This window comes from Rhinolophus ferrumequinum, chromosome 16 (assembly GCF_004115265.2).
Source record: "Rhinolophus ferrumequinum isolate MPI-CBG mRhiFer1 chromosome 16, mRhiFer1_v1.p, whole genome shotgun sequence".
In the NCBI taxonomy this organism is placed as follows: domain Eukaryota; kingdom Metazoa; phylum Chordata; class Mammalia; order Chiroptera; family Rhinolophidae; genus Rhinolophus; species Rhinolophus ferrumequinum.
Window position 1 is genome coordinate 13,606,825 of NC_046299.1, and position 25,054 is coordinate 13,631,878.

The window sequence follows — 25,054 nt, forward strand, 5'->3', positions numbered from 1 at the left end:
CCACCAAAAAGCTATTAGAAACAATCAACAAATACAGTAAAGTTGCTGGCTACAAAATCAATGTACAAAAGTCCATTGCATTCCTATATACTAACAACGAAATCTCAGAAAAAGAAATACAAAAAACAATTCCTTTTGCAACTGCAGCAAAAAGAATAAAATACCTAGGAATAAACTTAACCAAGGATGTGAAGGACCAATATGCTGAAAACTATAAGACATTTTTGAAAGAAATTGAAGAAGACACAAAGAAATGGAAAGACATTCCGTGCTCATGGATTGGCAGAATCAACATAATTAAAATGGCCATATTACCCAAAGCAATATACAGATTTAATGCAATCCCCATCAAAATCTTAATGGCATTTTTTAAAGAAATAGAACAAAAAATCATCAGATTTGTTTGGAACCACAAAAGACCCCAAATAGCCAAGCAATCTTAAGAAAAAAGAACAATACTGGAGGTATCACACTCCCTGACTTTAGCTTGTACTACAGGGCTACAATAATCAAAACAGCATGGTATTGGCAGAAAAATAGACACATAGACCAATGGAATAGAATTGAGAACCCAGAAATAAAACCACATAAATATGGACAGATAATTTTTGACAAAGAAGCTGAAAACGTACAAGGAGGAAAGACAGCCTCTTCAATAAATGGTGCTGAGAGAATTGGATAACCACGTGCAAAAGAATGAAACTGGACTGCTATCTGTCACCATGTACCAAAATTAATTCAAAATGGATCAAAGACTTAAGCATAAGACCTGACACAATAAACTGCATAGAAGAAAACATAGGTACTAAACTTATGGACCTTGGTTTCAAAGAGCATTTTATGAATTTGACTCCAAAAGCAATGGAAGTAAAAGCTAAAATAAACGAATGGGACTATATGAAACTTAAAAGCTTCTGCACAGCAAAAGAAACCATCGACAAAATAAAGAGGCAACTAACTGAATGGGAGAAGAGTTTTGCAAACAGTGCCTCTGATAAGGGGCTAATATCCAAAATATACAAGGAACTCATGAAACTCAACAATAAAAAAACAGACAACCCAATTGAAAAATGGGCAGAGAACCTGAAGAGACATTTCTCCAAAGAGGACATGGAAATGGCAAAGACATATGAAAAAATGCTCAACATCACTAATCATCAGAGAAATGCAAATAAAAACCACAATGAGATATCACCTCACCCCAGTCAGAATGGCTATCATCAACAAGACAAATAGTAACAAGTGTTGGAGAGGCTGTGGAGAAAAAGGAACCTTTATACATTGTTGGTGGGAATGCCAACTGGTGCAGCCGTTATGGAAGGCAGTGTGGAGGTTCCTCAAAAAATTACGAATAGAATTACCATATGACCCAGCAATCCCTCTCCTGGGTATCTACCAAAAAAATCTGAAAACATTTATACATAAAGACAAGTGTGCTCCAATGTTCATTGCAGCTTTGTTTACGGTGGCCAAGACATGGAAACAACCAAAATGTCCTTCGATAGATGAATGGATAAAGTTGTGGTATATATACACAATGGAATACTATTCAGCGGTAAGAAAAGATGATATAGGAACATTTGTGATAATATGGATGGATCTTGAGAGCATGATGCTAAGCAAAATAAGTCAGACAGAAAAAGCAGAGAACCATATGATTTCACTGATATGTGATATATAAACCAAAAACAACAAGAGAACAAGACAAACAAATGAGAAACAAAAACTCATAGACACAGACAATAGTTTAGTGGTTACCAGAGGGTAAGGGAGTTGGGGGGTGGGAGATGAGGGTAAGGGGGATCAAATATATGGTGATAGAAGGAGAACTGACTCTGGGTGGTGAACACACGATGGGATTTATAGATGATGTAATACAGAATTGTACACCTGAAATCTATGTAATTTTACTAACAATTGTCACCCCAATAAATAAAAAAAAAAACGATATGAATGACATACATATTTAGGCATGTACAGTAGTATCTCAGTTTTCGAACACCTCTGTTGACGAACATTTTGGTTTATGAATTCCGTAAACCAGAAGTAAATGCTTGGGTTTTCGAACACGACTCAGAAGTCGAATATGTCACACGCTTCCCCTGAGTGCAAGATCCTGAAGTCTAGCTGTCAGCTGTTTTCGAATGTTTCAGAGCTCGTGGATTACGTTCGAAAACCAAGGTACCACTGTATTATACAGGCAGGCAGGGATTCTTGCACGATAAGAGCTTTCTATTGGATATAAGTGCTTTTCTTAGTACTTCTGTGATGCTGGTACCATCTACGAAAGTGCTTCGTACCCTGAGAAAGTGAGGCATTGACCCGGGAACAGAAAATGCCACTTAAACTAGTAGCTTCCTGACTTTAAAGGTGAAGACGTCCTTTTCAGTTAATTGAAAGGTTAAAAGTTAAAGGAAACTTTTGGATTTGTAAAGTCACTTTCAACCTTCCTGCTATTTGGCCTGCTTTCCCATATCCATGTAGACGACAATGTGTAATTGGAGCATCAGAAAATTCAGTGAATTTTGCTTCTGAACATAGACTATCTGGTTTGACTTTATTTCCCTCTTCCAAATTGCCTGGTTGTTTTGATGTTATGTAAGCCTGGTTGATGGCTTAGATTTCTGAAATTAAATGCAGAACACCAACATTACTTTTAAAGGACAATCATATGGTTGGAAAAGAAAAAAAAAAAAAAACACAGTCAAGAGCAAAATAGCTCTTGCTTCAAAACACTCTTGTGCCCAGTTAGTGGGTTCTGTGGTGTGGAATTATGACCTTTACAGAACAAGCTTAGACCAGAGGAAAACCCTGGAGTTTGGAGTTGTCATGATTCACTTGGAGTTGTCATGATTCACTCCCCTGTGCTGGGGGAGAAGGATGTGAACTGTTCTCAGAAGTTCTATCTGACAGGATTGTGGTTTCGTTGCATTTCCCTTGATCTTAGTGGTACGCTGTTTCTTTCCAGGTTCTACCGTTTGGCATCCCGACTGTAAGCAATCTACCAAGACAGAGGAAAAACTGCGGGTAAGGAAATAATTAGAGCTGTGATGGCAGGTGCATTTGCAGGCCAAATGTTTCGTAGTGACTAATTCTTGGGGCTGGAATTTGGGTGAAATTATTTTCTCCTGACTTTTTGTCTCTATTGTGGACCAAGTTGAAAGCCCATTGGGCCAGGGAAGGAGGTTCCCTCCTACCTCAAATTGATTGTGGTTTTTGTTCCCAGTGCTTGTGTTGGACAAAGGAAGTCTTGCCTCCCTAGTCTGATTCTTAGGAAAGCCTTCAAGGGAAGGTCAAACTATACAGATGTGAAAAAAAATGATTCATGAAGTTCTACGTGCAGCATCCAGTGACCTCCTCACCAGACTTTGTCCTGCTTAGTCCATAATGCACCACTCCCATCCAAACTCTACATCCAGCAGTCAGCTGTTGGCCCTCTCAAATCCAAACGTACTGAGTAGCTTCCATCTCCAGAAGCTGATGGTTTATCAGATAGAACCTTTGGAGAAAATACTGATGAGCCCAGACATGTAATGTGCACAAGCAGCCTGGATGGTTTTAGAACTTCACTCTCAGGCAGCATCGCAATGTTGTAGTAACTATTCTAGAACATTGAGAACGTGGGCAAAAAGGATAGACCTTCTTTATCTCTCTGCCTTCTGAAGCTTGTCCTGGTCTTATCCATTCTCAGAGCACCTCCAGATGGCAATATTTTATCTGTTTCAGAGGCAGAGAGCAGTACAGAGTTGTAAGGTCATTATCATAATCTGTGTCCTGTTCAGATGCCCCCAGTTTTTCACTTGAGCTGCGAAGTATTTTTCAAAGCAATAATTAGACTATAGATCCCAGTGTATAGTCTCTCCGTTTAACTAACTTAGTGGTACCCTTGGAAAAACTGAAATTTGACCGCATTCTACTTGGCATCTCAGAGTAAAGAACGGACTGAATTGATTTCGGAGGCCAGGTTCTAGAGGGTTGTCTCATTTCTTCTTGATCTGCCATTAGCAGATCTAAGGAGCTGGGTATATAACCAGCATGGTAGCATGCTTTAAGTGGAGGAAAAATACCCACTTTCCTTTGGATAATTGAGTAAAGATAAGACAAACTGCAAAGGAATTTGCCCACCAATATCAGGATGGCTTGGGTGTCTATTTTGACGTGGAACAGTCACCTGTGTCTAGACCAGAGTCTGGGGTTTTTGAGGAACCACGGATGCTTTGGAAATGGGTTATCTTTATAAAATACTAGAGCATGAAAGATAGTGCTTATGGTCACTTTTATCATAAGATTATAAAATTCACCATAGAGCTTGGGGGCATTGCTCAGGAACCACCCAGGTAGCCAGTGATTTGCACTGTCTCTGTGGTGTTGCTTTTAGACTTCTGAATAATTATGTTTACTTCATCCCCTATGAAATCTTTTGGGAGAGGAAGAGAAGAATGCTAATGAGGTCACACTGCATGGAATGGGGTCTTTTCTCTTTAAGGAAGGATTGCTTGAGTTTACAGATGGTGTTACTAAAATGTTTTTTTGTGTTTTTTTTTTAAATCAACACTGTTAATCACATCTTGATGGAACTCTCTGGGCAAGCTTATGAAAACAACTAGTGTAATACTTCCACTCATTCTGGCCAAGAGAAGCCATTGTTTTATTCTTCCTATAGTGAAGCTTTCCAGAGAATTCCAAAGCTCTTCTCCTAATGCCAACATTTACCACTTAGGAGGTCAGGTCAGCCTTGGGCTCACTCGCCTTTGGCAAGTCAATATTGAGGAGGAGAATACACATTCCAGTGTGCCCCAAGTGGAGAAACGTGGGTACATGCTGACCTAGTGGGATTTAAAGTAGAATCGGTCTTTGAATAAAGGAGTAATTCTTGTGCTTTCTTAAGGGTGTGTCTGTCTACAGATCACAAATCTTGAGTCAAGATTTCTGGGCCTTACACCACATGTCACATTAGTGCAGTTACCATAGCAAAATGAAAATGTTTTAAGACTCTTTCGGCAATGCCACTGAGTAATCCACATTCTTGATATTTAAGAACTCATGGGGTGTTTGTAACAACAGATTCTTAAAAGAACAGCTCTCAGTGGCTTCGTTGGCTTCTTACTCTTCATATAGAGTGTCTAAGCCAAAATAAATGGAAAGAAATCACAGGAATTAGAATGTGGTAAATCTACTATAACTTGAAGACCAGTTAATATGCTTTTACACACAGAACCCAAAACATATTCTCACACATACATCAAGGAAAGCAATGACACTTGGCGTTTATTGTCAAATTAGTTTTCCCAAAGTTGTTTTTTTTTTTGATCATGTTTCTAAATTGAGTTTATTTCTTTGTTCATTCTTCCCTTTTTTCATGTTTCACGGCAGCTGCCAAACATTCAGCGTTCTTCGAAATCCGATTTCTTTTATCCCAAAAGTCTGATTCGACGCACAGGACGGTCTCCGTCACTGAAGGTTGGCGCTGTGTCTAGGCTGAGGCTCAAGCCGCTGTCCTGGGCCCAGGCTCTTGTCGCTTTTTCTCCATGTGCTGCTTTCCCCATGTAACCTATCCAACTCCTGCAGAGGCAGATGCTTTTTCTCACCCCACAGAGTGCATCTCACATTCTGATTCTGGCTGTTATCTTCTCTGATCAGTGTTTCGTCATTTACAGCAGTGGCTAAAGCATTGTCTTTATTAAAGCAAGCACATTAGAAGCTACACTTTTGATCCTTTGTTCACATGTGTGCTCATTGAACATATATTTGCCAATATATGTAGGCTGGATGCTGTAGACATAGGCTAGTAGGGAAGAGAAGACAGAAATAATTATGAAATGATAAAGAAACACATCACAGAATATGATCACACAGATCAGGACATGTCAGATGAAGAAAGGGTCTGAAGGGGTACTTCCTGGAGGCCAGGTAGGATTTGAACATGTGGAGATGATGAGAGGGGTGGCGGGAAAAGCAGGGCCTGGGTAGGGAGGGGTTAGCTCAAGTGGGTTAGCTCAAGAAGGGAGTAGTGAAGTGGGAAAGGAACAGATACATACACTCTCATTTGCTCCTTCTACGAATTCCCATGAGATAGCTATCCTTATGCCCACTTAACAGGTGGAAAGACAGAGACCCTTTAAATAACTTCCTCAGAGTTATCCCACCAGTAAGTGCAAGAGCTCACCCCTGTCTCTGTGAGGCCATTTCTCATGTTCTTCTTCTTATTCCACAAGAGGAGAGAGGGAGAAACCTCAGAAGACAGAAAGGGGAGCGCATTAAATACTGGCTGTGTCTGATGGCGTTTAAGGAAGAGGGCACCCTACAGAAGCAGGAAGCATACTGGGCCAGCTCTCCAGATGAGCAATGAGGCAGGAGATTATGTTCCTGGCACATACTTGACCTTCTTTCAGGGTCTCTGAGAATCAGTTGAAACCTTGGCCTGTTAAATTGCAAGTGACTTTCCACAATCCCATCTTTGCCCAAATAAAACCCACTTTGTCATTCTGCTGACAATTTGAGATTGCAACCAGCACTTTAGTCTGGGCTTTGTGCCTATGCCTTTTTTCTGTGCCGGCCAGAACCGCACTAAGGCTGAGAGGAGTTTTGGTTTAAACTTCACCTTCTAATGATGTGAAAGATAGACGTCTAGAGTTTTAGAGTGGAAAGAAACCTGTTAGACGTCAACCCCCTAAGTTTCTTCATCTATGAAATGAAATCAGTCCAGGGGGCTGCACAGGTCATAAGAAGCAAGACTTAACTGCAGGTGCCAGATCTCAGGTCTGTAGTGTTTCCCATGATGCTGCGTTAAACGATAACTTGTGTTTGTCTTAGGACTTTCATTCTGTCTTAAAGCTTTAGTTCCAGTGGCAGAGATGTCACATAAAGTGAAATTATAGTCTCATGAATCCAGAGGAATAGCCAAAGATCATCCCCACTGCAAATGAGTATTGTTCACAATTTGTACCTCTGCTTGGCAAGAAGTTGCTTTTTTAATAGTTTTGGGGCATTTTATTAGTCTAACTGATACATTTTCATGACCTGAAGAAAAATACCATCATCAAGTGAGAAATATTTTGGTTTGCTCCAGACACTTATGTCTAAGACAGACAGAGAGACAGAGAGAGAAGAGATCTGTCTTTAATAACTTCTCTCTTCCTATCCTGTTATTCAAGAGAGACATCTGATCCCCATTATCGAGCCGTAAATATCAATGAAGTCAGCTGTAGCTCCATCACAGAAAGTTGTAAACAGCTTGGGACCTGGCAGGGAAAACGGGCTATTTGAATTGGTCCCCTTCACTCATTGGCCACAGAAGGACAGCTCACTCGAACCTTTAAGGAGCCTGAAAACTCCAAAGCCATTCTCAAGTTACACAGATATTTTGATTTTTTTAAACACTGTGGCCTACACAGCAATCATGCCCCAGACAGTATCAGACACCTTAGTTATTAGATAAACTGACTACATGCCTTGCAGGAATAGTCAGCACTCTGTCCCAGAAGCCAGCCCTGCTTTTGTTGTGGAGCAAAGTCATATTTATCGGAGGAAAGTCATTTTAGTATTTAGCTTCTAAAATTGTTCCTCCTTTCCTCTTGCTGAATTACAGGTAAAAGAAAATTATGAAAATAGAATTACCTAAGGAAAACATATTCCTGTTTTACTAACTTAGAAGAGTTTTATATGAATAGCCAGTTGTGTCTATAGGTAAAACTCAGTCCTGAGCATTTGTAATTCCTTTTGTCATTCATTGTAAACCAAGCATATGATATTCCCAGAACCAAGTTTGTAATAATTCGAGTGGATCACTTGCTTTCATTCTAAAAAGGGGGCTTCTCTGCTGTGTTATTGGAGGCTAGAGCATGAAAGGGCTGTCATACCAAATGTGTGAGATTTTTTTTTCTTTTGAAACTAACATTCACCTATTATAACATATGCACTTGCAAACCTACAATATACCAAACAAATAACCATGTGTATATATTTAAAAAGGAGTTAGGTGGAGCTTTATGTACATCTAGAACAAGGAAATAATGTTGATTATTGTTTTATTAATGTCGCTACAATACATACTGCTTTATTCCCAGCTTTCACTTTGTTTGAATATTTTATTCTTTTTGGTCTTTACAATTCATCAGGATGTATAGGTATTAAGATTTACACTGGAAAGACAGTGAGGTCTCTGGGCCACAGAAAAGACTGATGGCGTTTGTGAAACTCTCCACAGAAGGGGGTGTGTGCCTGTCAGCGCCACCCTCTTCCTCTCAAACACACTCTCCTTTTCCCAAAGGAGTTGATGTCACGCTTTCTTAACTTAGGAGGGAACATTCAGTGTATGCAGATTTTAAAAGTATTCCTTCTTCTGCAGCTATTATCACCACCTTGTCTAGTGAACTTCTACAAAAACCCAAGGCAGGTACTGTCAACCTCAGCAGCACTTCGTATAAGCTGTCAGTCACCTTGTAGCTGTAGTGGTCCGTAGCTATTCATAAGATCTTTCGGATCTGGTTGTCAGTTGCCTGTAGTTTCTCTCCCTTCTTAGAGCATGGCTTTGGATGAATGCAAATTAGATGAACGTAGTTTTTGCATCTTGCTCCTGCTGAGTGGGGGCAGGACGGAGGGGGTGGGGGCAGCAAAGCAAAGTGCCTTCCAGAATTCTCCTTTCAGGAAGGGACCAGGTGGCCCATAATTGAAAGTAAATGGAAAATGTCATTTCTCTGCTTACTCGCCAGGCAGAGCTCTGGTAAGTTTTTCTTAATGGTCAATATTTGAAGAATGATGAGAGCTGGAGTGGAAACAGAAAAAGATCCCTTCCGTGTAATTTTCATTCTGTGACTGCGCCTTCTGAATGGTAGGACAGATGGACAAAGTCAGGGCATAGGGAAAAAAACAGCTGAAATGTGGTTAGAGGGCTTTTAAAAAATATTTCATACAGAAAACAAATAGACATGCATTTTCAAGCATCTACTGTTAGTGATCAAATGCCATTTTTTTCTCTTTCCTGATGAGCTATTAGTCTTCTGGTGAGACTGTTGATTTTTTGTTGTTGTTGTTTTTGAGGAAATTGAAAAACTTTATTAAAATCAAAAGTGAGTACATGAAGATGTGCTGTGGAAATAAATGTAGGTCACATGGCCCCTTCTTCATGAGAGATTGAGTGAGGACAGCCACATATAACTAGAAGGTTCTTACTGAAGGCTCCTTTCCTCATGTTGCCAAAATAATGATAAAACTATTTGCCTAATCTTATAGGCAAAATACCTGGAGAAATCACAACCAGTCCATAATCCTTTCTATATCTACTTGCCTTTGCTTCCCCGATCCCTGCCCTCCCCTTTCTCTTTTTTTGCCAAAGAACTGAATTTTTCCAACTGTGCTTTCCAGTGTTTTTTTTTTTCTGTGTGGATGAAAGGAAAGGTACTTAAAGGAAAGTAAGTAAATTGAATATGCGTTTTAACAGCTTAATCACAGGTCCTTGTTTCTCTGTAGAACAGAAACGGGCGTACCCTAAGGCTGTTGACCAATTATGTTATTGAATTCAATTCGTAATTACTCGGTCACTGTTGTTCTCCTGGTTATCTGAATGGGTGGAAATAGTAATTTAGGTTAAATAACTGCATGTAAGGATCATCTGTGGAAATACGAATGGACCATCTTTAAAACTTTGTCATAGCTCAATGGGGGGACACTAGAGTTAAGTTAATGATAAAGGAGACTGTCAGTGGGATTTGGAAGAGGGACAGCATGTCAGTAAGTTGTTGCTTTTGAGGTTCAGATGTTGGAAGATGCTCTGTTGGAAGATGGCTCTGGGCCTGTGGAAGATGTCGTGACGATTAGAGACCCTCAGCAAGTTGCGTCTTACTCAGGGGAAAATACAGCTGGAAGAATGAAAGGGGTTCTTTAATAATAAACAAGGTGTTCATTTAAAATTCACCACGTTTAGAATTGAAATGTAAAATTCCAAATAGTTTAAGACTAAACCTCTAAAATAATAGTTCAGTTTTAAAAAGTATTTTTGTTTCCTTCATAAGGAACAGAGAGACCTCTCTAATCTCTGCAGGTTGAGCGAAATACGCTTCGAGAGCCGTTAGGGAATGGGACAAAAAGCAGGCGACTCGGGTGTGCTGCTTAAGCCTTGAGCACAGGTCAGGAGGCAGCAAACCAGGCATTGTCCTGGCAGATAAGACAGGCCTGGGCAAGGTCTCGGCCAATGGCGTGGAAGGGTATTCATTACTAACGCTGAGACTTAGGCAGGAAGTCACTGTCTCGGGAGGATGCCAAACCACTTCAGAACGGAGTTCTCAAGAAGGGGAAGGACATTTGTCAGCTCCAGGTGGGACTGCTGCCCCATATCTGAGGTCTGATGGGGAGGACTGCAAGTGTGGTAGGGAAGGCGAGTCTGTGCAACTTAAATCAAAACAGAGGCAGTTCTGGAGATGAAGTGGCCAAGTAATCCAGTCTAATGCCAAGTGTCTGGAAGATGCTGGGTACTCGCCATGTGCTAAGCAAGGTGCTTGAAGCTTTATATGTATTGTCTCTATTATCCCTATGAAGTACTGGCTGTTAGTACCCTCTCCTCCGTTCTATAAATGGAGAAGCTGAAGCCCAAGGAAGTTCAAGAGAAAAAAAAGAAAAGAAAAGAAAAACTCATGTAATGTCACACAACCAGTAGAACCAGGATTTGAACCAAGTTATTTGACCCCAAAGCCAGCCTTTTAACCCCACTGTATTATATTATACAGAGTTGTGATTTATCCCATTATTTCATTTTAGACAGGAAGACAGAGAAGGACCATTGTAAGAAAATAGGCAAGCAAGAATGCAACTCAACCCATACACAAGACGCCTATGGAAGTAAATTTTACAGTAAGGTTAGGAGGTCAGAAAAAAGCAGGAGCAAACAATGGTGAATGCAATGAGAGAAAGAGCCGTCTCTGAGTCTCCAAGGGTCGTCTTGAGCATTTCTCAAATAACACTGTTGTCTGAAGATGTACATGGCAGAGTGGTCTAACAGGAGCCAGAGCACAGATGGATTTGGTGAACACTGACTTGACTTTGAAAACTGTCTGAGTCTAAAAATCTAAAATACTTATTTTAGAATCAGAGAACCCAAGTCCGGGGTAACCAGATGGGAGGTGATTTGGATCTGAAAACCTTTAAAGAAGCAAATGGGACTTGACAAAAATTCGAATTGTCGGATAACTCTTAAAACTTTTCAGCCCGACAGTATTAATCATGTAAATGAATCAAGTAAATGAACATCATGATAGATGTTTCCGAGAAAGCCTGCATAACTCACAGGATACTCTGATCCCGTGAAGGAGGCAGGTAGAGACTGAGCTGCAACAAGCTAGTTCAGCCAAGAGATCTTTCCTTTCCATGGAGTTCTTCATCCCTGGAAGAGGGCACTAAAGATCCCCTTCCCGACGTTGTCTTCTGTTTCCTCCAGCTCTATTCCTGCGAGCACGCGCAGTGCACCAGAGAACAAACCACTTTGGAGCCATCCTCAGGTGCATCATTACAGGAAAGGCAGGAAGTATCCCTGACCCACATTTGGCAAAAATCAGGATAAGTAAGTGGGAGAGACCCTAAAGCTCAGTGCACACTGGTATTTACCCAATGTCCTAGCTGCTTGTTAATGAAAACAGGCCATTGTCATAGCAACGCCAGTAACGGAAGATGTCTGACTGTCCTGCATCCTCTCCTACCCCAGCCCAACACAGTGAGCTCTTGCGGGGTTCGTATAAGAGCTGGTGGCAAGAAAACTATTTTCAGTTTGCAGACACTCTTTTCTGCTAGCTGATCTCAATATTTTTCTTTTATTTTCACCTCATTTGTCCCATAGCTATGTTGATGGGAAACAAATGGTCACATTTACCTTACAATATGGGGGAAATTTTAGTGCACGGATTCATGAAGAGCTTGGGCATTGTCTCCAGGGTTCAAATCCTACTATTTGCCCACCTGTGTGGCTTGTAGCATGCATACTTTTTTCTCATCTGTAAAATAGGGGTGACAACAGAACCTACTTCGTGGGGGTTATTGAGAAGATTACATGAGACATGCCTGGGAAGTGCCCGGCACAGGCCTGTCACATAGTCAATGGGCAATACATGGTAGCTGCTATTAGCATTCTTCAGTTGTCACTTAAGAGGTTTCATTTTGACATTGGGTTTGGCTCCCAAGTGTTAGCTCCTGGCGACTGGAAGATGAGGACCACCCGCAGTTAGTTGTTATCCCACAGAGCTGAATGTTGGCTCCACGTTAACAGGTCATCTCTTTTGAAAGGAGGGCTGAACTTTGGTTGTGTCCCTTCTATGAGTTGTTTAGGAAATGGATCAAGGAACTGGTCTTTTTGAGTAGTGTTGTTATGTGAATCCTTTCTTTTTCAATATACCCAGAATTGGGAATTTTCTCATATTGAGATATGCCTGTGATTGGAAACCTGTAACTCTAGAAGTATCCTAGGAGAGTATTTGTAGGTGGCAGCCCTTGGGGAGGAGGGCCAGAAGCCATGAGCCTGGCACAGCTCCGCTGGTACACAGTACGAGCTCCCCGACCCCGTCCACGCTGGTATCTCAAAGATCCCAGCGACATTGGCCAAGATGACCAATCACAGTTCCCCCGAGAATTCTTACTGTTAGAGTGGGTCTGATCACTGCCTGACTTCAGTTGGCCGGGTGGGTTCGCTTTCATTGTTTTAGATGTGAATGACTTAGTGATGCGACGTCCTTGTTTTTAGACATTCTTTGACTCAGTTACACTCACATTCAAGGTGCTGCATATCAGTAGAAACAGTACCAAAGAGGAAAAGGTCCTATTCCTAATGGACATCTATCAAATAACCTCTCCGATGTGAATCCTTTCTAAAGGGTACAGAGTTTCTAAAGAAGTTGACCATGCTAAGCAAAGTGTTTTGGTTTTTGTTTATTTTTAAACAACCCATAAAATGGGAGGTGGTAACTGGGGATTACGGATTGCAGCAGTGGAGATGGAGAGAAACGTGCTTGAAGGTAAAGCCAGAAGCTCTTTAGGAAAAAAAGGTAAAAAGAAAAGCCCCAAATGCATTTGCAAGGCTGTTCGCACAACTAGTTTTCATTTACCTTCCTCTCTAGGTTACATTTTCCCTTATTCAAAAAAAGTCACAAATCTTTTTTTTTTTTTTCTTTAACCAACTTAGTTTTTAGTAAAGCTTAGGGACTCAGGCCAGTCTTAATTCTAAAGCCATGGTCTAAAACCTTACAAGTCACTGTTTATTTTACAGCCTACCAGGACTTCTTCCGAAAGCATTTATTCTAGACCAGGCTCCAGTATTCCTGGCTCCCCGGGTCACACTATCTATGTAAGTATCTACTCCTGGAAGAGACACTTTGGGACAGGTAAGGTAGCAGATTGTAATAATACAGTAGCTAATCCAAAATAGAGTCATTCAAAATGATCTCTAGTTCTGTTATGAGATCCAATTTTCACTTTTGTAGGCCAGCCTTCTCAATCAGTTTCTCCTTCGGGTGATTGAATTTATATGTAGCTGTGACCGTCAGTGGAGTAAGCAAGCAGATGACCCGTAAAATGCAGTAATCTGCTGCAGGACTTAAAAATTTTTGCGCCTAATTTACATATAGATATTTGGGGATTAATTATACATTTTATAATGCTGATACTGAGTGTTCTTAAATTCTGCCACAAAGGTATTTAAATATTTAGTTTATTACATACGCAATTCTTGTGTTTAGCCACCTGGGAGGCTTTTTTGACCATCTGTTTGAGCTTTTCCTTCACTGTAATAAATTTAGGAAATTATCCTGTAGGTGTATGGGATTCTCTGCTTGATGAACTCTACGTAGACTTTTTCCTAAGCTTTTGGTGACTTACGTTTTTAAATATGATGAACATATGGTTAACATTTATTAACATAAATTGGGCAACTTTCTAAAGAGTTTGACCTTGCTAAGCAAAGTGTTTTGGTTTTTGTTTATTTTGAAGCAACCTATGAAATACACTAACAATAGTTCCCAAAGAAATGAGACAGCCGAATAACTTTTCTTTCTGTTTAACTTTGCCAGGCAAAAGTGGACAATGAAATCCTGGATTACAAGGATTTAGCAGCCATTCCCAAGGTTAAGGCAATTTATGATATTGAGCGTCCAGATCTCATTACCTATGAGCCTTTCTACACTTCAGGCTATGACGACAAACAGGAGAGACAGAGCCTGGGCGAGGTAATAATTCCTAGAAGTTGTGATTTGTACAGCTTATTTCTCTTTTGTTACATGTACAAGAGCTACCAATTGGAGTCCAGATAAATCAGAGAGTCCTTTTGATTGCACGGTATTTGTAGCCTTCCATAGCAGGTGCTTTGAGCAATTCAAAAACCTATCATACCATCCCCGTCCTCAGGAAGTTACAGAAGAGGCAGAGCAGAGCAACCACACAAAACAACAGTGAATGATGAATAAGAGTTCGTAGCAGGTTGCGAGATAGTGGAGCTGGCATACTGAGAAGTGCGGACGTAAGAAACGTCCAAACCCGTCGAGAATTTTTGTAAGTTTATTTGAGCTAAAGTTGACGACATATGCTGGGGAGCGAGATATCAAATGCTCTGGAGAAGAACAGTTTTTGCAGTTGCTTTTATGCATTTGAAATCAAGGAGGGACTCCATATGAGGGTGGGAGAAAGCAGGGCGGGGATTGGATTACAGGCTCCCACTTTAGAAGGAGGGGTCTAAAGGGGGGCATTTCAAAGGTGTGTGAACCTAGATGCACAGAAACAATGAACAGGGCTGCTTAAGGCAAAGCTAAGCCTTTTATTAAAGAAGTCATATGCCGGGGCATGACTACCCACCATGACCTGCCCAGTTAGGAATTTATGATTTATTACAGCACCCTTTTTTGTCCACAGAAGGCCAAGGTTGTCAGGGGAGAGTCTGTGAGCAGGGAAGAGAGAATAAGGGAGGGAGGGTCTAGGGTGTATGGGGGGGGTGTCTTGATCTTGGGGTAAGCTGAACTATGTATGGGGATCATGAGAAGAGAAAGTGTACCCCCTGAATTTTGACAGCTGCAGTTTTTAGCATGGTAAGATAGTTAGAATGTGCAAAATAAGAAAAATAGAGAACATGGCACCATAATATATAGTACAGGAGTATGAGCCAGGGTTCTAGAATCAAATTACTGGGCTCAACCAGGGGACTCCACATGCTGGTTGCTTGGCCATGTGACAACCATTCTGATCCTAGTTTCTTCATCTGTGAAACAGGATAATGACAGAATCTTCTTCATAGGGTGTTAAGATTATATAAACTATCGATTAAGGATTAATGTCTACATAACATCTAGATAATTTATTATCTATTAAAGTTAATCTATATTAACTAATCTATTAAAGCAATTAGCAGAGAGCCAGACTCTCGGTAAATATTCAGCAAATGATAGCTACTACTATGGTTTGGACCTGTCCTCTTGGGGCTTATTTATGTCCTCCTAACAGACCTATCCCGCTGCTGGAGCAGTGCCTCTCAGCCCCTGGGGGCGTCTCCTCTCTTCACCCCTTTCAAGGCTGGGAGTTCTCTGTTGTCACATCCTACCCAGGTCTCATGATCTCTAGTCTGTTTTCCCTGGTGTTTTTAGCATACTCTGTGTTTCCTCCTTTTATTTTCTAAACTAGAATCATCTAGAGACTGATTAGAGTCCACTCAGATAGATGTTACTCAAGTATTGGTCCAAAATCAACCTTGGTCGTTCGACTAAGGTTGAAACAGACTGGAAACCATCCGTAACAACATAGGGCTTTGAGATCTTACCTGAATGAAGACAAGGCATGAAAATGTGGTGATTTTGTTTAATTTGTTCAAGATTATATAATATTAATATTTATTGTTTTATAATTATATTTATCTATTATTGTAACTTGTTTTGTTTTGTTTTCTTAATTTATTTTCCTGTCTGGGTTTTACCCCAGAACATAGCTCAGCATTGAGATGGTCCACGGGCAGGAAGCAATATCCGTTTTCACGTAGTGCCACCTAGTGGCCGCGTAGCTGTAGCTGCATCTATGGCCGCTTTCAAATGCAGGTTGACTGGCCTAGGTTGTTCAGTTGCCGTTGGGCCCAGGGGAGTTTCATAGGGGATAGAAGGCAAAGGGAGATTCCTGAAAAAAGTGCAGAGGGGCTGGACCTGGAGCGAGTAGATGAGAATTTCCTAGTGTTCAAGTCATGCATGCAAGAAGGAAGTGAGTTGTTTTATGGTGTTATAGGTTTTAGGGTGTATGGATGTTTCTGTGTGTCTCCCAGTGCTGCCATTTTGGACAGTAAAACATAAGCACTAAAGACTTTGGGCTTTGAAGTGAACATTTCTGGGTTTAGAACCAGATTCTGATATTTACTCACCATCTGACTGGGAAAATTACATATTTCAGTCTCCTTATCTGTAAACTCAAGATAGTAATACCTTAGGGGTTTTCTGTAAGGATTAAGTGAAATATTTAGACTAGAACAGTACCTGGCACATGATAAGCGCTCAACAAAAATGCTGGCTGCTGTCATGATCAGCGTCGTTACTGTCATAACCTGGAATGATGACCTCTGAGCAGAAAATCTCAGTGAGAGGAGGATGCACCCAGATCAGAAATCAGAGCTTTTCCCAACACATGGTCTTGCAGTTTAGGAACTTTACAAGCTACTCGATTGCTCCTTTAGTTATGACATTTCTTTCATATAATCCATATGTTGTCATTGTATAAACACTGGAGCAGTAAACTTGAAATTCCGTCTAGCCATTTCTGCCTTCAGAAAGCATAAGTAGGGTGGATTCAGAACCTACTGTCAGCGGGGTCCGACCTTGGCTCCTGCCCTCAAGGAACCCCAGAGACAGGCTGTAGCTGCGGCCAGACCATGGGGCTTGAGGCAGTCTGGAGTACACGAGAGCCCGGCAGCTTCTTGTCAATTTGGAGAAAGGAGCAAATTATGAACTGAGAAATCCGCCACTAGCCATGTTCTTTGGAATGCTTTGTTTGCATTTCTTTTCTGTTAGAAAGCTTTTTGCATTTTAATTGTAAACGTTTCATTCGTTCATTTAGGAAATATTTGCTGAGCACCTAATGTGTGCCAGGACCTGCTCTAGTCACTGGGAATACTTAGTTGGAAATGAACGGAGGCCTTGCCCTCGTGGAGCTTGCAGTGTAAAGTGAGAGACAGACAATAGACAGATATATAATATAATTTTAAAGGGTGAGGATACTATGAGGAAAAATGAAGCAGAATAAGGAGAAAGCATGTGGGGTAGTGCATTTGAGTAGAGACCTCAGTGAAGATGGGGAGTGAGGCCTGCAGATGTCTGAGTGAAAAGCACGGCTGGTGGAAGGGGCAGCATGTGCAAAGGCCCTGAGGTGAGAGAGGGCTTGGCGTGTTGATGGCCCCAAGGAAGCTTGTGTGCCTGGAAGAACGGAAACCTGAAGGTAAATGGTGGTGAGGTTGGCAAGGCCACCAGTGTAGGATGCCACAGACCTGGTCATCACATGCCTGTTTTGGTCATCAAACTATTTTATGTGATTGCTGTGGTTATAATTTAGACAATAACTATGTTTACAAATTTCTGTTTCAGTAGGCACTGTAATGCATAGCAGTGAACTGAGCATAGCTGGAGCATATGGGGGAAATAGTTCCAATTTGACTAGCTTAGTCACCTAAAGCATCTCAACGTATTTATCAAAACCCACGGTTCTTAGGTAGAGACGTGCACCACAGTCTCCCAGGAACTTTGTTATTTGTCCCTGTCCAAGCCCCACTCTCAAATGAGAAGCCCCAACTCGACTCAAATCAGAAGACGGGGGATGGACAAGGTGTGCTGGCATGTGTATTTTGAATAATGTTCCCAGGTGATGCTGCTAAGCAACTCTAATTAAAACTAAGATAATAAGTGTTGTGACTTTCAATTCTCTTTTATTTTTCTAGTCTCCAAGGACTTTGTCTCCCACCCCATCAGCAGAAGTAAGTGCTATTTTTGAAAGTTATAGTGGGTGGAATCACGGGGTTACTTGGACATTTCCTAGACTGGAATTTGGGGGGAAAGCCATTAAATAAAAAAACAGAAAAATAGTGTGCAACATTATGGTGAATGTGAGATTCCTTACATGTAAAATACAACTATAAGATAGAGCAATAAATTTCTTTTTAAGTGGAGACTAGGGGGTAAAAACAGCCTTGTACTGATCTGAGCCTGTGCCTCTCAGTGGTAGGAAAGGGTTTGCAGGAAGTAAAGCCACATGTCCCAATGTGGGGCTCTCTCCCCTCGTCTGTAATTATCTGACCTGAATCCTAATATACTGGATTATCTGAAATGACCAACAGTGCTCAGTGCGTGTTCTATAAGCAGAGCCCTCTCCATGCTGTAAACAGACCTGGCAATGGCTTGTATCCAGTCCACCAGGCTGGCTGTTCCCTCGGGAATAACCTCCTGTGTGTCTGGATCACATAGAGCTATCCGTGATTATCCCATCGTGAACCGTGGGTCCCTTATCAACCCAGAAATGCTCTTCTACTCTGCTGCATTCAAAACCAAAGACACACCCGCAATGAGTTCCTCTCATGACCCATTTTAGTTAAGGTTCTTCAGGAAGCTGATCATACCGATCTTCAAAAGGAAACAACTCCTTCACACTGTACCCTCCACCCCTGTAGTTTCTTGGTTTGCCCTTCCCCCACGTTGACTACCTACTTGGTAACCAGAGGCCTTAGAAGTACTTTTTGTTGTCCCTGTGTGTGAAGGACCGGGTGGCTTTGAAGCTGGTGGCCTAATAAGTTCAGACCAACCCAAATCTGACCATGGACCAGCAGCAAGGTCTCCCCAATGCTTTCTTTCATTTTAGCTGCTACAGATAACAACCAAGGGATTGTAGGTTTAGCACGATTCTTATTGTTTTGTATTTCCTTACATATCCGACGAGCGAACTCCTCAGGAGTTAGGTATACCTCCATTTAGAAAATAATAATAAAAGTAAAAAAAAAAATCAATAGTCTTAAAGCCAAATAACTTTCTGGATATTCTACATAAAACTGGACTGATTTTAGGTAATTGCTATACTTTGAGATAGTATGAAGTCTGTAGTACTCTGATGGTTTATGAATGAGTTCTGTGAATAGTTAATTTCTATTAGCATTCTGATAATTACAACTGAAGTTATGAAGAATTAACTTCTATTGACCAATTGCAAGATTAGACACAATATTTGAAGACTATTTGTTTTGTTGTTGGTTTTATTCAATTTATTGTTATAGCCAACTAGGATCAAACCAAAGTGTCTTTGCCATTTGCTCTGAAATTTCACACAGCCATGGTAACTGAGGTTTTAATTTAGTCATGTTTCATGTGTGCTTTCAAACTTTTATTTTTATTGTGCTGGTAGAAACTTCATAGGTCAATAAACCCCCAAAATGTAATGCATTCTTATAGTCTCCTAATTCTTTTAACAGTTTTATATCATGTCTATGTGTATATGATTTTTTGTACTTAATACCTAATGTATTATTTTCTAGATTTAGATATAGTGACATGCTAGTGGTACTATTGTATTTCATTGAATCGATATGCCATAATTTACTTAATTGTTCCCCAGTTTGTTAAGCATGTGATACAATGTTTTGTCTATAAATGGTGGTATTATAAACATCTTTGAGTAAATTTTTCAATTTAAAGATCATTTTTTATTACTTCCTTGAAATACATTTTCCAAAGTGGGACGTAGATTTACTGGAAGTAGGTTTACAGACCAAGCCACCACCAGCTTGTTCTGCAGGAAGACCAACCTACAATGTCACCAGATCCATGTTACGGACAGCATGGGCTGGCAGTCAGAACAAGGGGTGAGACTCGAGTCAAGAGGTGGGGTCTGCCTGGACGAGCTACACACTCGCACACAGGTCTCTTACCTGCTTGGAACCTTCTGAAACATTCTGCATTTGTGCAGAAAGGAGGCAATAGCACAAGTCCTACCTTCTTGATTATGCAGATCTGATGAATCGATGTACGTGAACACACACTATAAAACTCAAAAGCACAATATAGATATGCTCATTGGAATCATTCCCTCTTATCCGAGATCTTTATCAACATTGGATGTGTTAAAATTTTGGTAAATGCAAGTACTGTATAGGTTTTGAACAAAATGCATTCACCATGGAGTGCTCGTTGGCATAATATCTAAGGGATTTGGCCCTAAAATGGACATGTGAGCAAGTGGACATGAGAGTTCCTGTGCAACTTTCATGCAACTTGATAATCATTTGAACATGATGGTAGCCTGAACGCGTCAGTCGGTACTCACGCTTTCTGGCACTGTTTCCAGGGCTACCCGGACGTTCGGGACCGGATGATCCACCGGTCCACCAGCCAGGGCTCCATCAACTCCCCCGTGTACAGTCGCCACAGCTACACTCCAACCACGTCTCGCTCGCCCCAGCATTTTCACAGACCTGGTAAGGGCAACTGTTCCCGGGATTCACTCCATGTGATAGTCTGTGTTTCTATGTGATTTTTTTCCCCTATCACTAATAGCTGGCTGCCAAATACATACCCCACTCCCAGAAAAAAAAATGAAAACTCCTATCCAACTATAGTTTGTGTTATATCTTTTCTTGAAACGAGTCATTCTATCGTTATATGCACTATGATTTATGAAATAATTCCATTTTTACAGCGAATGATTGGAAGCAAAGGAGACTTCTTTTTCAGACCTGAAGATTATCTCATCACTTTTAGACTTAAAATGAAGATCTCTAAAAGAAAAAAATATTTCAAAATATCAGCGTCATCTACAATCCAGTATTAGCGACTTGTTGATGGGTTTATTATGTTTCCCTTATCCAGGCACATGGTGTTACAAAGCAGGCTTGGTTAAGTGCCTTTTAGAAGGAAGTATTGTACACAGCTCAGGGTTGTTTACAACGTTTCAGATCCATTCCAACCCTAAAATTTTGAATCAGACTTGGACAACATAGGAACACTGGAGATGTATTGTGATAGAGAATATGAAATAGTAGTGGACTTCAGTTGACTTCTATCTATGCAGGATTTAGTCCCTACTACTAAGAGTGGGTGTCTCATATGTGGAGTAGAGAAGGAATGGGGGTCCCAGCACAGATCCAGGATTCCCTGAGAAATGGATTCACAAAGGAAGACTTGGGCCTTTGAAACACATTTGGTGGTTGTAACACGCATCTGTGTAAACTTCATTTTAAGCTTCTTGCTTCTGCGGAGGCTGATAAAACAATCCAACTCATGTGCTAACTTATTTTATAAAACAAAACCAAAGGAAATGAACAGAATGTAAAAAGGCTGCATCTTCTCTTTCAAGCCATAGATTTAATGACGCTGGTAGAAGATTAAATTTTTATTATCTGACCCTTCAATAATGTATCATTTTCTCTAGACTCATAAATATTTCCTCAGTATTTGTTGAGTTACATTAATTTTACAGTTAATGAGAATTTTCAAGAAATGAACTCCTTTGTGTTTTTTTTTCATATACAACTATATTCATTTTATCCATGCTCTGAACCTGAGTCTGGCTTTAAGACCTTGTTTATCTGGGTGACAAGAAATCCTTTATGACACCTCCCCTGTGTTTGGGGATATGCTGAGGTCACTGAGTCCCCAACCATGACCTTGTCAGAATGACTTGGGATTGAGGAGAAATTGTTATTCCAAAGATCTCTGAAATAGTGAGGGAGTGGTCAGTGCAGGGGCATTGTTTCCCTGAAAGGTTCTGTCCTTGTTGAGCACTAGAAAGTTCTCCTCTGTTCCAGTCATGGTTCTATGGCAGAGCCTCACAACATCCCCCATTCGGAGCACTCCTCCTCCTTTCCCTTCATAATCCCCATATTACGTATACACGTGATGCTAATTATTAGGGTTTATAAATATTCTTTCCAGGTTCACCCTTGTAAAGTGAAGCTGGTGGGGTTCTGCTAGCATAATTGTGGTCAATATGGAACACCTCAAGTTAGGGGGATGCAAATCCCCTAGCTCTGGGGTTAGTTTTTACGGTCCAACTTCTTCCCAGATACTAAGTTTCCAGTTACCCAGGGCTGCCACTACACAGTTCTCCGGATCATGAGTGCCTCTTTCACACCCAGGTTACACAAACAGGTTTGGGTTTTTTTTTTCTTTTTTGTTTTTTGGGGTTTTTTTTTTATGTAGGCAAAATAAAATTAAACTTCCAGTGGGAGAAGTTTGCAGCTTACAACATAAAAATCTGACCCTTACATAGAAGTACTTCTTTTCAAGGTTCTTGAAATGATTGTCATTTTTCCCCGTGTATTTCAGAGGATTCTGTTTTGTCAGATGCTTTTTAAAAGCGGCTAAATGTTGTGCCTGGTACTGGCTTAACGGTAGCTGGTGACCTCCTGACAGAGAGGGTCCGGGTGGCCATTCCTTCTCACTGAAGCCATTTATTCTCTGAGAGAGACTCTGAACCTATTCATTTGCAAATTCTCCCCACTTGCCTAACCCTTCGCAGGTGCATTTCTTAACCCTTTTTCCTTCCTCCTTTTTCAGACTCCTGATTAACGGTCTTTACTCCCACCACCCCCCTCCCTTGGAACAATGATGGTGTCCCTGCTCCTGTGTTAATTTCTGTTCTTCTTTTCTGTTTCCACCTTGTCCTGCCCCGACTCCTTGCTGCACAGAGCTGCTGTCTCCTGGTGTGCACAGGTTGTCCTACCTGCGCACCAGCAGCCTCAGCTCCGCCCACAGCGACTCCCGCCCCAACTCCCCCTTCCGACACCACTTCATTCCCCATGTCAAAGGTAAGGGGGCAGGCTTCCCCAGGCAGCACCCTGCAGAGTGGAGATGTATTAGCACCCTGGGAAGGCTAATAAGGCGTATCTCCAAGAGGTCCTGGAGCTGTGGACCTCTCAGCATGCCTGCGTGTGCCATGCCTCCTCCCAGCAGTGTCTTAGAACTGGCATAGCGTCTCTTCTTAGGAGAAATATGTCATTTCTAAGGGCTCTAGAGGAAGAAACAGGAAGTATGTTTGAGGCCATACAGTTTATTATCTACTCCTTAAAAATATATATATATTATTATTTTGTTTTTCTGTGGGTCAAAAGCAAAATATAATATATAGTGGGGGTATTTGCCTGGTTTTAATATGTGACATGGCTCAGCAGAACCCAACAGTATTTAGCAACAAATACCCCAAAGGTGTCTTACTGGTGCTAAGCCTCTTAACCACTTAACAATATTAAAGCGAACAATAAAAAAAAAAAAAAAATCTGTGACAATGTGACTTAAATTTCTCTGTTTGAGGGAACTCAGAATACTGTTCTTTGGACTTGTCCTGATTTGTGCATGATGGAGAAAAGGGGCTTTGCCTTCTGTTTTCTGTTCCCGCCCCCTGCCCCAACATTTCTGCCCATTTCCTCTATGGCGTCCCCATTGTTTCCTTCATTGTCCATTATGCTTCCGTAGCAGTCCTCATTCGGGGCTCGCCCCCTCTGTGTGTGAGGGGAGCCAAGAGCCCCGGAGGAGTTAGGAAGGGGCCATGATTATAAAATAAGTATGAGCTCCCAGAAGGACGGTAACTTTTCCCGTAGTCTTGATTTGAACCAAATTAATCCATGAAAACAGCTGAAGGAGGGAGTAGCAGGCAAGCATGGCTGGCACCATGGGTCTGAAGATGGTCCCAAAGGACTCGCACCCCGCTTTCCAGTGCGCACGTCACTAACACCCCAGGGAGTATCCTACGCGTGGCTGTACTTGAACTTTCGCTTGAAGTCTACCCAAACTATTTTCTTTTTGCTCATTTGGAGTTTTGAGCATCGGTATCCTCAAATATAGAGTACTGTACGTATCAGCATGTAGTAATTTTACATGTGCTATTTTGGCATTTTCTGGGCTGTGAAAATAATATTGCTGACATGCTTATTGAAGACACATGCCATTTGACATTAGCAAAGGGATCAGTCCTTTTTGGTTAATGCAGCACTTTCTAAAACAATCTTGACAGATTATTTTCAATATTATTGCTAATTAGTATTTTGGAGGAAATAACTTTTCTATCTAGATGTGAAGATGATCCTTTAGAGAATATTTATAAAACCGTAAGAAATTATCGAAAAAAACTTCAGAGATGTGTTTTAAAGAGACTTTAATATAGGAGCCCTTGACCAAATTAAGTTTTTTTGTTTGTTTGTCTCTAATACAAGAGGAAATACATTTTGAATTATTTTCAAAACTGTAATTAAAATGTAAACTGCCTTGTTTGATATTATATGTTTCATCTTTCAGAAGAGATACTTTTTGTAGAAAGAAAAATGTCACGTGCCCTGTGAAGTTATACAAAGTTTGTACAAATAACACAGCACAAAATATCTAGACTTACCATGCCTTATGTCTGTAAGCAGCCTTATGGAGAGACAGAACACCCATATGGACGCTGGGTCCTGGGTTTGAATATTATCTCTGTCACTTGCTAACGGCGGGATCCTGGATTGTTGACTTAGCTTTTTGAGGGTCACTTACCTCATCTGTAAACCTCTCCGGTGCCATTAGGGCACGTGAGGTAAAGTGCCCTGATGTGTAGTAAGCTTTGAGCTCATGTCCATCTGTGGTTCCCCTCGGCACGGTGCTCAGAAAGCACTTTCTATTGCATCATTCCGTTTGCTCTTTACAGCATCCCTGTGAAATAGGCCCAGGGCAGAGATGAGGAAGCTGAGGCCTGGACCAGTGCCCTGGCCAAGGACTCCCAACTAGGAAGGTGGCAGCCCCTGGACCAGACCCTAAGCCTTCTCATCCCTCATTCAGATTAGGTGTGTGTGTTTCAGTATCGATATACGTGAAGCATAATTTTTAAAGCAAACTTTTATTTTCCATCTCTTTTTAACGAGACAATTGCACTCTTATCAAGAGTCAGACCAAGAGCTACTTCAGTCATTTAAATTACAAAATGAATACATGTTTACTTGTCAGTAGAATTATCAAATGGTTATGGAAATTATAGTACCTCTCTGTGCCTAAGTAGTGCTTTATTAAAAATGTAGATACACGTTCTTTTCTGTTTTCAGTCTGAATTTGAAGTTTTTGAC

General features: G+C 41.0%; 1 protein-coding gene across 20 annotated transcripts in view; it reads left to right on the plus strand.

Annotated features, from left to right (window-relative positions):
• The window catches only part of ABLIM1 (actin binding LIM protein 1), a 265,320-nt gene that overhangs the window by 216,538 nt on the left and 23,728 nt on the right, over positions 1-25,054 (plus strand). For 6 of the 20 annotated variants that reach the window (XM_033130195.1, XM_033130191.1, XM_033130194.1 and 3 more), the window contains 7 exons: positions 2,969-3,027; positions 5,374-5,460; positions 13,244-13,321; positions 14,043-14,198; positions 17,924-17,959; positions 20,314-20,443; positions 22,655-22,774. In XM_033130195.1, the coding sequence (XP_032986086.1) occupies positions 2,969-3,027; positions 5,374-5,460; positions 13,244-13,321; positions 14,043-14,198; positions 17,924-17,959; positions 20,314-20,443; positions 22,655-22,774 (666 nt within the window). The remainder of the gene's footprint in view (positions 1-2,968; positions 3,028-5,373; positions 5,461-13,243; positions 13,322-14,042; positions 14,199-17,923; positions 17,960-20,313; positions 20,444-22,654; positions 22,775-25,054) is intronic. The other 14 variants (XM_033130192.1, XM_033130206.1, XM_033130200.1 and 11 more) reach the window with 3 other exon arrangements.